Source organism: Anoplolepis gracilipes, chromosome 5, assembly GCF_047496725.1.
Source record: "Anoplolepis gracilipes chromosome 5, ASM4749672v1, whole genome shotgun sequence".
Classification (NCBI taxonomy): Eukaryota; Metazoa; Arthropoda; class Insecta; order Hymenoptera; family Formicidae; genus Anoplolepis; species Anoplolepis gracilipes.
Genome location: NC_132974.1, coordinates 6,903,752 through 6,917,846, shown reverse-complemented (window position 1 = coordinate 6,917,846; position 14,095 = coordinate 6,903,752). Strand labels below are relative to the sequence as shown.

The window sequence follows — 14,095 nt, the reverse complement described above, 5'->3', positions numbered from 1 at the left end:
CGCGTGATATGTGATATTGACCTGCGGCGTAAGATGGCCGCACATACTACGCTCGTCGACGTCGACGTCGACGTTCCTGTACGCCGCGCGGAATTATCACGTGCGACGATAGGAAAGATTCGATTTCGAGCCCGCTCGTGTGGCCGATCGTTGATGGAGAGGCCGCGACGACGATGGAAGGCAAAGGCAAGGGTGAGCTGTTTCAGTGTCTCGAGGAGAAAATCGCGAGCGGCCGCAGTATGATCGAGCGGCTGAAGCTCATGGACAAGATCGATGGGATTGACAAATTGATACGAAAGATTCAACAAGAGATGAAGTTTCTAGAGAAAGTAAGTACTTACATTTTTTGTCGATTCTATTAAAAATTGAATAGTATTAATACCGGCTAAATTGTCTGTTTACATTGTAATCGATATTAAATTTGTCCTTTTCTCTTTTTAGTTTTATGTTTTGTAAAACCTGTATACATGCATACATTTAATTTATTTTAACTGTAAACAGTGGAAAAAAATTTAGCTGTGATAATAATAAAATCTATTGTAATATAAATAATCTCTACAGATAAATAAAAAGTTTGGATATAGTTTGGACAATTAATCAATTGTGATAGAATAAATTAACACAAATTTTATTAGCAGATTAATAATTTTGTTTTTTTTTTTTTTTTTTTTAAAGGTACATTGTTCAGGGAATTTGAAGAAGAAACATTTACAGAGCACGAATCTGATTCATCTTAATGCTATAGTGGCTAGATTGTCGTGCGCAAAGGATCTTGTCAGTGTGATGAAACCTTTTAAACATCAGAAATCACGACTGGAAGTTGATTTAGTATGTAACAATAGTGCTTCATGGGTGAAGGTTATAGCAAGAAATGCTAGAGCGTTAACTTTGATATCTCTTGGTAAAGGAGAATATGGACAGAAATCTGTTTTGGATCAAGCTAATTCGTATCTTATGTGTAGCAAATGCCATCTATATCACTATAAGCCACCAGATGTGATATTTCACTTTGCTTATGGCATAGAGATTCCTCTAGCTTTGCGTTTGGAGCAAATGGGCATTATAGTTGAAGGAGATAGAAAAGATATGGATAATGAGAATTTAAACAGTCAGTATAATTTAATAAATATTTAATATTTAAAGAAAAAGCATTATATAATATTTAATATAGTGTGTGAAAATAATTTGGCTAATATATTTATTGTGTATATTTATTTTTTTGGAGGTAGAACACGATGAATTGGAGTTACTGACAGATTCTACAGATGATTCTCCACAAGACTTGGATTTACATTCATTAAATACATCTGCGCTCTCGACTGAGATTAAAATCCTGAATCTGGATGTATCAACGCTATTGGCTTATGTTACAAATATGTCTAATGGGTATAATAATTATATTTATCGCGAACCGTTGCTTACGCAACAAACTGAGATGGAAAGAAAACGTCCTATAAAGCCAATACTGGAAAATTTGTTTCGTGATAAAGAACTTATAGTTTGCCAGACAGCATATAATAATTTTATGAATATCATTGATGTCATTGGTGGTCCAAAAGAGACACTGCGAGCTCACGAATTATTAAAAAAAGTTCAAATTGTTGACGATATAACTACTGGTCGAGTTATGCAACTGCGTTTAGGGGGTAAAATTAAGGATCGATCACGACTGGTTTTCGCAACAGGTGAAAATATGAAAAGCATCACTGTTTCTGCTAATGAAGGATTTGTAAGAGCAGCACGTATGCAGGTACACATATGTAACATACAGAATTAATTTCTCTGTATATGTCCAAGTTAATACATCATTATATATTTAAATATTATATTTTTTCAGGGCATTGAGTGTACAGTTTTTTTACACGAACCAAGATCATTATCAGAAATGAAAGAAGATAATGCAACGAAAATAGAAACATCTTGATATTACTTATTGTTTAGGCAACTACAAAAAAGTATTTACTGACATCAATTATACATTTTTATATTGCTAATTTATCATGTTACTTTATATATTGAAACAATATTTGACATTATCCTTCTAAAACAGGCTACTTATATCTCGTTGTCATTAATTATTTAAATATTGAATTGATTAAATTCCTCATCTAAATTTTCTTCAAATTCTGTGAAATATGAAGTATTTATTATATAATGTATATAAAATTAAGTTGTTAAAAAATATTCAACAATACCATGAATATATTTGTTGAAAGCAGGATTCTTTTTTTTGGCTCTTTGTATATATTCTTTACTCTTTTCCTTGTTTCCAAGATTCATATAACACTTAGCACTATTCAAAAGAGCTTTTAAATTTGAATTATTTAGTTTTAACGCCCATTCGCAATCATGTAAGGCCTTTTCAAATAATCCAAGATGTATATATGATAAGGCACGGTTATTCCATAATTCAGACAAATCTTTACGTTGTTCTATTGCTTTACTATAATAAGTCACAGCCTTCTCATAATCTCTTGTTTTGAATGCAAAGTTTGCAGTATTTAGTAACCGTGCTGCCAGTTTATTTCTAATCTTACGATCTTCACTTCGTTTTCTAGCATCATCTTCCATGCTCTTCATAAACATTTCTACACAAATTATGAATTTCTAATTTATTACATTGTTTAATGGCGATGTTGTATTATCCAGATAACTTACCCCGCGACATCTTGTTTGGATCATTGGAAGAACTATCCTCTTTTGAAGGATATTTATTAATTATTGACCGATTAGTTTTAATTTTTACCTCATTTTCATCAATTTCCTTTTCCTGAACATTTTCTACTAAAAATTTATCGGCCAACTTTGTTCCATCTTCTTGCTCTTTTGAATCAGAAGATACTAATTTCTTGACTATTTTTTCTTAAATAAGGAATATTGTAAGAGAAAAACAAATTCGTGATATACAGCGTCACATGAATACTTACCTACTTCAGAAACACGATGCATAAAATTTTGAAACTCTTCTTCAGTTACATTTTTATCAGGATGTAAGTCATTATAAATATGATTTGCTTTTTCCATTTTATCACAATTTATTTCATTCACATCCATTTCTTTTTATATAAAAACTGTAGAAACAATTAGGAAATCTGACACACCATAGACAAAGGAAGTTTGCTTCCATAGAAACATAACAAATAACAAGTTGCCATGGTTTACTTTGCGCTATTCATATGTATTATATATATTTATATATAATCAATCAATATTAAATATAATCAATATGAATACATGTCAATATATTAATTACTTAAATTACCACATAAAAATGTTTACAGAATATTACTCACACAGGATTTAGGTTGCAAAACAAATTTTGTTCTGTACGAATTTTATTATGAAAACAATATGATTAGAGTAACAAAACAATGAAGAAAGCAACAGCAGTTATTTAATTGAGACAATATTTTATGTATGAAATATTAAAGTACTCCACAAAAAACATGTAATGAAAAAATGAGACTTGTGTATAATTCTTTTCCAGTTTATGAAATTTTGCATTAACTGTTCGGATCTTTTCTAGCAGAGAATTCTGTGTGAGAATGAGCGTTCTTGTTTAATGAATGGTATAATATCTGTGGGAAGAATTGTTGCGTGGATGTTTTACTGCTTTCTGAATTTTCATTGTCATTGTCGTCAACCTCGAGAGGATCCATGTCGACGTCTTCTTCCATGTCTGAAGATATGTCGATTTCGTCCTTTATATAAATTGTATTCATACTGTGATCTTCACTGCAACTCTTCTTAATTTTCCTTCTATCTAACTGTTCATTTTGTTTACTATCTACTACAACAACAGGAACAGAAGATTTTCTCGATGCTGTAATCTCTATTTCATCCATGATGCAACGTAATCTCTTCAACGGTAGTGATTTATCATTCGATATTGTGGCTAATACATGTGGCCAAGTGATTGTAGAATCCGAGGATTCTTTTCTCTTGTGTAGTATGGGTATATTTGGCAATCCCTTGCTTGTACTCGGCATATCGTTAATGTCTACAATACTGATACCAGAATTGCTGTTCTCCAGTCGTTGACATAGTTCGTTTATATTGATTTCCTCCTTTTTCTTCATCGTATCATGAGGAACTTTAATCGGTGGTTTATTATAAGGATTTACCTTCGGAATAAACTTTGACTGCATGGATATTTTACTCTGTGTTTTTGCGTTTATTTCATGTTCAGAATTGGTATTTTTGCTGGCTGAACTTCTAGCTTCTTCTATCTTTAATCGTGATACTGTAGCGGTTTTCTTCGATATGTCACAGTGCTCCTTCGAAGTGTTGTTGGCTCCTTCTCCAGACAATATTGTCAATGGGATATGTCGTAATCCGGTGACTTCTAGAGTTTCGGCGAGCTTCAGTAACCTTCTAACCTCACTTTGGACTACCTGTATCTCGCCGCAGTACATAAAGTTGACGAGAGTTTTGAGATCGTCAGCCTCGACGTCATGCAGGACGATCATCGGGTGTGGATGATCGTTAGCCATAATTAATCGGCGGAAGAACGAGCTCGAATTGGCCAGTACCATTTTGTGACATTTTAGGATCGTATTGTCTTTACACACCAGCGATAGATCGACGAACTGTTGTTTTTCGTAGCACGTGTCGAGCGAGATCACCATGTGTGACGGGAAGCTCTGCCATTTAAAGCTCAATACGGAATCCTCCTTCATAGTGATAATTTTAAGTCAGTTTACCTCTCTTTTACGACCAAACGCTCGAGACGCTCAATTTGCGGCGTTTCTGACATTCGCCATGACACACACGTGCCGCTGTTGTCGTTCTGTTCCCTCGCAAGAGATGCGCAGGCGCGTCCAGTGTATGTACATACACATTTATATACAATATATATATATATATATATATATATATATATATATATATATATATACATTTGAAATGCTATATATAAATCACGTCAGACGTATATTCTCTGTGCAGTCTATTAAAAAAAATTTGTCTTTATGTGACTAATGTTGCTTTTAGTTTAAATAATTGCTCTAGTTTTAACGTTCATTGTTCTTCGCGTGAGTCTGCAAATACATAGAATCAAACGTGTATTTTACTTGTATTTTCAAAGATCGTTTAACACTGTGTCTTTTGGATATTGGAAGGTGAGTGTATAACGTGTCAAATTAGACAGTTGAACCAGATTTATATAGACGTAATTTGAAAATATTAATCTACGCATTTTATATGCGGTGTTTCTATTTCAAAATTTCCGCGCTGCGTCGCGTTTTTCGAGGCGCTGTAGTCGCGAAGCTTGCGAAACGCGGAACCAATAGTCGACTGGCAACGGCAGCGATGACGGCGACTCCTCGGACCAATTGGCTTCGATAATTGCAAATGGTCGTTTAATAACAGATGATTGAACGCGTTTCGCGGCGCGCGGCGTAGCATTTATCTGTCAAAAGCGGTGGCGGCCGGCCGACGAACAGTGATGCGCCGCCGGCTGACACACGTCTGTTGAGCGTTTAACCGGCGAGGTGTAGGACTTGAGAACGCGATTCCGTTTTCTCGACGACGACGACGACAACAACAACAACGACGACGACAACGACAACGACGACGCGGCGGCAAGTGCGCGAGAGCGACAGAGAGAGAGAGAGAGAGAGAGAGAGAGAGAGAGAGAGAGAGAGAGAGAGCGTAACCGCGAGTGAGAGCAGCGGACGACCTTTGAATAACCGCGTTTATTATTATGTGATCAACGAGTCGCAAGATAACGACACCGAGGAAAACAGGAAGGAAGTCGGGGAAAAAATGCAGACCGCGCAGACCAATATTTTCTGCTATCTCATCGTGGTGATTCTCGGCGTCTTGTCGACGCTTTGCCGTGCAGGTGAGTACACACATGCACGCACGTAGCTATTATTTTTGCTGAATATTCTCGAGTAAAATAAGAGAAAGACTCTGTGTCAAGCCTCCGTTGTCTGGTTGGTAAATTAAAGCGCGAGCGGTCACGAAATTGGTTCGTCCGAGCAATCCACAGCAGTCACCCCAACTTAGTCGCAATAATCCTCTTCCGCTCTTTCTTTCTCTTTCTCTCTACTTTTCTCTCCTCTCTCTTTCTCCTGTCCCTTTCATCTCCCCGTCCCTGCCGTTCATCTCTGTCTTTCTTGAAATCTTCAATCCGAGAAACGAGAGAGCACCCTCCGTTCTACTACGCGGAAACGAGATCAACCCGCAACACGTGACGCATTTCTGTTTCCGGTAATTTCACATATAGCGTAAATGTATTTTTTGCTACGCGGAAAATTTCCACGGAAATACTTTGGGTAATTTCCGCTGAAGTTATTTCGAGTACATTTTACGTATATTTGTAGTTTTTGCAAAGTGTATTTTTTATGTCGTTTAAGGAATTACAGGAAGTACGTACAGCGATAATTTAGCGATATCATGCTTTATAATAATTGCATGTGATATGATAAAAGCGCAAATAATTGGCCAAGGTTGTTGTTGACAAAGTCAGACTAAAAATACTTCTCAGTTACTCCGAAAAAGTTAGATATCGATGGAAATTTTGCTTGCGTGGTCACCGTTGACGTAATCGTGCGTTGAAATTTAAAATATAGAAATATATGTGACATATATGAATAAAGAATTTATATTTTATTATATCGTGTTTGCAATCAAATGCCGTTTAAATATGTATTTTCTTTCGATTTCTTTTAAGTTTTTGTATCATGCTTACTTGGAACTGGACTTATGCGCACTTTAATTAAGAATTTCTTGCATTTTTTATTTCGTTCAACGCATTACGAAAGCTAATTTGAAACGCTTCGTTGCAAAAAAGCGCCATATTTTCCTGGATAATTACGACGTCGAAACGTGCACAAGTACGAATATATTTACAATAATATATTTTCTCATTAAGGAGATGGATTGTGTTTTTTTAAATGTCTTCTTGCGTTGTCAATCCGTACACGATTTATATCGATTCGAAATACCTTTTTTTTGCATGACATAATCGTTAGTAGCTTCGGGGTAGAAATCGACATCGTGACACATAAGTTCATTGTGAAATATTGAATCACGCTTTTTTTCTCCTAATTATGTTTATGAGATGAATTTTTTTACATAGATATAAGAATGTACACATTATTGTATTTATTCCTTTTTCCGTTTTGTCACTTTTATGACACTTTCTATGAGATAAATTAATTGCTTTGTGGTTTTTGTGACTTTATTTCGAAAGTTTTATTTTTAAAGAAAATATTTGTTATGTAAAGATACAATTATACATTTTGAATATACATATTTACATAATATTATATATACATTGTCTATTATATATTGATATAATATATACATATATGTATATATCGCACTACTCAATATATTCATATGATTCGATATGATATATCGAAGAAAATTTCTTTTTTATCTTGTCTAGAAGATTAGGATTTTTTCATAACGATTTTCTCGAAAACAGTGAGGATTTAGCGGCTATGCCAATCATGTGAATCTGCCGCAATCAATTTTACGATGCCGAGGCAATACTGTTTTATTTGCTTTTATTAATCGCATATTTATGTCGGTTCAAACATTATTGAAAGCTCTTGTACGCAATGTCATGCGTTGCAGCGAAATTTCTTGTATTAATTTAAACACCCGGAAGATTTATATAAGTATTCGTGTAAAAGAATTCATCGAAAAGAAAACTGGCAGAACGGTATTCGCATGTGCAAACATTGGTTCGTATATTTAACAAATATTTTAAGGCGCCTTCAGTAGGCGAAGAAATGCGCGACTTCCCTCATCCACTTTGCACTCTTGTACGTTTGTTTTATTTAAATTGCGCATAAGTATACGACACGTGTCCGTCTATTTATGCATTTGTACGTACATAGTAATAATAAAATAAACCAAGTATTAATAATGTGAAACGTATATATTATATACATATAATCATAGGTTAAAAATAAATTTATTTTGCAGTATCGGTCTTAATACAAAGCGCACTTTCTTTTCTTTTTTCTTCTTTCGCCTTTTCTCTTGCAGCTCCTTCAATTAATTTATAAAAAAATATGTACACATGCTCTGATATATTTCAAAGTAAGGATTTTTTTCTTATATAAGTATACATATATTTGTGTGCGTGTAGCTTATATGTATAAATATGTAATAAACGAGATAAGTATACGCGAGATATTGTATTACACGTGCACATGAAATCCTTTGGCCAATTCGCGTTTACGTGGCGAAATTCAGTCCGACGAAATTGGATAATTGACGTGGAATTGAGCGAAAACACGCAAGGAATATTTCTTTTCGAGCTTTTTATTTATCGTCATAATATGTTTTTACTTTAAAGTTTTTACTTTAAAAATTTGCGCGCCAACACTTGCTCTTTAATTTTGCTTTTTTGTTATTGTTTATTGTATCAGTGACGATGGATTATTTATCTAAAAATGTCATGATAACAATAACTGATTTTATATTTCCAATTTTATTCAAAATATACATTGAATATTATTACCTTGTTTTGGTATTGTAATTATCAATGCATTGTTCAATAGGTCAAAATGCAATAGCTCTCTTTTAAATTGTATAAATATCGGCATACATGTCTATCACAATTACTTTACTGTTAAATTAATGATGCTTTCTATGTATTAATTACAAATTCCGATTTTAATATACTTTAAAATTTTGCAATAAACGTCGCTATTTTGCACGTGATTTGCAATCTCTGATGGATCTTCATTTTGATTTCAATTAATCACTTGAAATGACACTACTTTATCGCAAGTTAAAATTATATATATATATATAAAATCTTAACTTGCGATAGAGTAGTAATGTCTTTTCGAACGGAAGTCTCCGATTCTGATGCGGTTTAACGAAGGTTCGTCAGCTGTGATGCTTCCTGAGATGAACAGACTCTTTGTATCCACCCAAACGGTTTGATTTTACGATGTTATCGCGGAAAAACATCTCTCCCTCGTATTGTGCAATGACGCGACTCTACAAGAATGCAATAAACGAGTCGAAACCGAATACGATACTTCGAACCTTTACAAATGTCGAAACTTGACACTGATGATGGTAAATTTCTATTACAGTAAATCTGAATTATGATTGTATCTAATGTGTTTTGCGATTGGTCGATGTAAAATCTGCCAGTAAACTCGTATTTACAATTGTGAATATAATAAATTATTCGCAATAGTAGGAATGTTGACATAATTAAAAATTTTTTTTCAATGTAGTATTTCTTTTACGACGGATGCATTTTTTATTTATACAGACAGTAACAAGATGTTCATTTCCGTGCATTCCTATGTCGATATTTCAATGAGACAAATCACATCGGATGATGTTAAATAATAAAATTAATGCCACACCAGTCACTTAAATCAAAAACAAGTCCCTTAATACGCTTGACTCTCAGCCTCAGTTAACCTCCGTATATACTGTTGATAAAACGAATTCGTCTCAATTAACTGATTCAGCCAATCATGCGTCACGCGGGCTTGATAGAGTTACGAAAATGTCATTCATCCTCGTGTTTCTTTATGTCTTCTGTTCTGGATGAGATAACGAAACAGTTGGTCAGCGATAATGAAAGGAATAAGAAATGTGACGTGTTCGATTAAGTCTCGTATGATGTGCGCAATCATCGATATATATGTATTTGATTTATATGTTGATATATTGCTTAGTAATTGTATTTATCGCTTTATCATTTCGCGAATATATTTACACAGTCTCGAACAAAGCTTTTGAATAACACACATTTCACGAAATCTGTGTACTAAAAAATCTGTGTAAGATTTTTTTAATAATATTTTATTAAAACGATGAATGCGTTTAATATATCTTAGAATGATTGAGTTTTTACAAAAATGTCTTAAGGCATGATTTGCAATAACTAAAGTATGAAACTTTTCACTTTTCTTTTCTTTATTGTATGTATTCACAAAATTATCTTTTTAATGTATAATAATTATTTATAAATTATAATAATATATGTAAATTATTTTTTTTAATGTATATGAATAATAATATAGTAAAGATCACGGTATTTTATAAAAATACAATTTAAAAATTTTTTTATGTTTACAGTTATCTGAATATAATTTTTGTCAGTTTGACGATTACAAACTAATTTAGCAGCATTATTTTAGTATTGTGTAAGCAAAGCGGATTTATTTTTGTTCAGCAGATAATTACAGCAAAAGTATTTTTAATTAAATAAATTAAGGTGTCAAAGGTTTTGAATTGGATTATATGTAACTTAAACGTGACGACTTGTGTTATTGATTATCATTTTATCACACTCTTTGTTCATCTCGCAGTAAATGCTTATTTCCTGATAGATCCAATAAATGGTTATTTTGAACATGTTATCGATAACTTGTGTTTGCTTACTTATCATTTAGATATAAATATCTAATCAAGAATTATGTTGTGCATACATTTATTATAAATATATAATAATTTTTTAGATTCTACCGTTTTTAATAAATTGTTGTGAAATTATCATGTTGATATACATATTACAAAGCAGTGTCTTGATTTTATTAATTTATTCGAGATATACAGAGCTGCACGTAAAACGAAGATCTGAACCGCGAGTTAGTTCGCATGCAAGTTGAAGGAATGCTAGTGCCGCACGTGGATTAACTCATTCAACTCTTTAATGTATTGACGGCGATTCTTTTCAGAGAACGACGATGGGATGCATTTGAAGCCTTGTGATATATCGTTTGCGGACGAGCAGTGCGGTAAGAATGAAAGATGTGTAAGCAGTAACAACGAGAAGTCGTATTGCGAGTGTCAGCGAGAGTTTCATTTAGTTCATGGCGAATGTATTAGAATTACATCTGCAGCGGCGAGTGTCGACGCTATCACCTCTAAGCCAGATATTAAATCCGAATCAGAAGGAGGTACGTGTAAACTGGAAAATACAAATGCAAATAAATGCGCTACTGAATATTAAAATATCCTCTTAAAACGTAGACTGAAAAAGATTTAAAAGACCTCTGACTTAGCAGACATTGTACAGTTTTGACAAAGTTTATGATTTTTTTTTCAAAAGCATCTTTTGTCAGACAACGTAGCTAGTTCAGTCATGAATAGATAACGTTGTTTAGCTTTGTTATTCATTCACTGATATGCTAAAAAAAAAAAAAAAAATAAATAGAAAAAAAGGTCGACGCAAACATGGATTTGAATGTCGAAACTAAACAGCAGCAATACCGCTGGCGACTAAAATCTAATCAATTTGATTCAGGTAGCTCCGTAGCCGCCGGTCTACTAATACCTACCTTCCTCGTAGTAGTCGGTGTACTACTATATTTCAGCGCGAGACGATACAAATGGCTGCAACGATTTCGACAGTACCGTCAGAATCATTACGGCAATGTCCTAGTCCCGAGAGACGACGATGACGACGACGATCCGCCGATAGCATAAATTAAAAAAAAAAAAATTATGACGCGAACAAATACACACATTGCGTGTACAAAAAGCGCACTTGACCAAAACTTAAAACGTTAAACGAGTGCTATGTACGCTTCTCTTGATAGTATGTACGTAGTAATGGGTGTGGTGAGTTCTAATAGATTTTGATACACGTACATATATTTGAAACGCTTGTGTGTTTTACCTTTAAGAAATCAAGTAATTTCGTGCAAGTATCAGCGGAAAAGATTCTATCACGAGATACATGAGAGATGAGGAGCAAGATGAATTACGAGGCCAAATGCAAAGATATACTCGCGCGAGTAATTACGCTTTTATATACGAGAATAGATTAATCAAATTTGTCGATCGATACAAAGAAAATTCATATGTAATTATACATGTAATTATAAATATATACGTATATATATTATATAATTATATAGGAATATATATAGATATATATTTAATTATACAATTGTTATAATTATATGTATAATTATAATAAATGTAATACATTTTTATAATTTCAAGATAATTTCAAAATAAAGGAATATTTTTCGATAAAACTGTAACATTTATCTTAGTCATGAGAGAAGTATATAAAAGCGTTGTTACTCACACTAGTTGTCGAATTTTTATATGTGATGGTTGTAAGGATGCTGTATATGGTATAATGGACTGTGTTTATAATAGTTTATAATAGTTTTAGCATTCACTGAGAGCATAATTTTTTACATTGATATTAATAAGCTGGTCAGTAAATTTTACGTAATATTATAATAATATAGGTGTATAACAATTCGGTGATTATTTCTTTCGTCACCATCTTCATTATACATATATGCAAAATTTTACATATATTAAATATTGTGTCATCATTATTATTATTATTATTATTATTATTATTATTATTATTATTATTATTATTATTATTATTATTATTATTATTATTATCTAAAAAAATTACATCTATTTTTCTTTACAGGAATATTTATTAATATACACTTATATATATGTAAATTTTCTTTTTTAAAATTCTTCTATTAAACACATTTTTTTCAATTATAGTTTCAATTATAGTTTAATTTTTTAGCTGCAATATTCTTAAATTTATATACAATAAATATTGAATTTTTAACATTTTCAGGCAACACAGGCAATTTTTTGAATCTATTATACATTAATAATATTTGTAAATAATATTTGTATTAATTTTTTTACTTTGAATATCTTGTTTTCTTCATAATTCTTTCTTTCATTTACATTTAATAATTTTTTCATTTAATGATCGCGGAATAAAAAACCAAATTATAAATCCAAATTTATGAATCTAAATTAGTACTTATTTTTTGCTATATAAGATAATATAATGTGAAATATTCTATTAATTATTAATTAATAAACTTTAATAAACGTGTGAATTTAACAAAGTTACCTTTTAAACCGCAAGAAATTTGGAAGCGATTGCATTTATACCAAAAAAGAACCGACACACCTTTTAATCTCTTTGATGTAATAAAGTTGTAAATACCTTTCGCTACTCACGAATGCATATTCTTGCCAACAACTTCTTCCTATAATTTAACTTAATCGTGATATATAGGAAGATATTATCCGTATATCGTACGGGCCTTGGCTCGCGATTAACACACAAAGCAAACTTTCGAGAGTTATATATATATATTGTATACGCATCCTATTCTTATACTCTATCTCATTTTTGTACAGAACTATGCACTAGAATTAAAAATTATAGTAATTATTCGATGTATAGTAACTTTGATCATCGATCAGACCGTCTCGATCGGGATTTGATATTTTTATAGTTCGCGAGTACAAATCTAAGAATGACGAGTAGTACTGGCGAATTATTATTGCATTAATTTTAGTAAGGCGACAACTAACTTTTATCATATCCAAAGTATGGCTAGTACTGTCTGCTTATTTGTTATTAGGTCAATGCATTTTAATGATTTGACTGAATATCCTAACTGTTACTATATATACATATATTGCAGCCACGTTTATACAAAAAGTCATAGTAGATATTTGTTGAATATCCTGGTTTCACGCCAGAAATGTGTGTTCAGATTGTGTTTTCTTTTCATCTAGAATCTAGAAAATTCGATATTTACAACGATATAATTTGTGTATGCGTGGCTCTGTTAAGTTTTGAATCATGATTCTGTGATGTATTTTATGTTATTATCGACTGAATTTTTATCGTTGATCGCGAACCACTGCATTTTCTTTGGCATAATAAACAATCTAATCTTAAAGTATTTTCATGTAAATATTACATATTGTTGCTCTGATACCAATGTTCGATATAATATTATATTTTTGCTCTATATATATTTCTCGCACATTAACAGGCAGTGTAAGTAGCAGTTATTTAAAGCTATCTGGAAACAAAGATTGTCGCTTAAAACTTTAGTATGAAATTACTTGTCTCTACAGGATTTCTCGACTCGGTCTTATAATGTCTATGAATGTTTCTTATAGTATCAGATATTCTGTTGTATAATTTATGTCATTTGTACTATAAATAATAAAGGTCTTCAAACAGTTCTCTGCAACTGAGTATTTTCAGATATCATTTTTTATATTTACATATTACAGCTTGGCGTCAAGATTATATAAAGAGGAGACAGTATAACACAATAAATAACACAAT

General features: G+C 32.2%; 3 protein-coding genes across 3 annotated transcripts; 2 read left to right on the top strand and 1 right to left on the bottom strand.

Moving 5' to 3' along the window:
- Positions 1-29: 29 nt before the first annotated feature.
- Positions 30-2,934, top strand: LOC140665736 (UPF0415 protein C7orf25 homolog). The gene is made up of 4 exons (XM_072892204.1): positions 30-329; positions 676-1,108; positions 1,230-1,750; positions 1,838-2,934. The coding sequence occupies exons 1-4, from the start codon at positions 174-176 to the stop codon at positions 1,922-1,924; spliced, it is 1,197 nt and encodes a 398-aa protein (XP_072748305.1). The 5' UTR covers positions 30-173; the 3' UTR covers positions 1,925-2,934.
- On the bottom strand, positions 2,737-4,795 carry LOC140665737 (uncharacterized). Its single transcript, XM_072892205.1, has 2 exons — positions 2,928-4,795; positions 2,737-2,862 (listed from the first exon to the last, which is right to left on the bottom strand). Exon 1 carries the CDS (start codon positions 4,677-4,679, stop codon positions 3,504-3,506), a length of 1,176 nt encoding a protein of 391 aa, XP_072748306.1. The 5' UTR covers positions 4,680-4,795; the 3' UTR covers positions 2,737-2,862; positions 2,928-3,503.
- A 562-nt stretch (positions 4,796-5,357) lies between these two features.
- Positions 5,358-13,989, top strand: LOC140665653 (uncharacterized). Its single transcript, XM_072891992.1, has 3 exons — positions 5,358-5,845; positions 10,677-10,898; positions 11,246-13,989. Exons 1-3 carry the CDS (start codon positions 5,767-5,769, stop codon positions 11,425-11,427), a joined length of 483 nt encoding a protein of 160 aa, XP_072748093.1. The 5' UTR covers positions 5,358-5,766; the 3' UTR covers positions 11,428-13,989.
- The last annotated feature ends 106 nt before the right edge of the window (positions 13,990-14,095 follow it).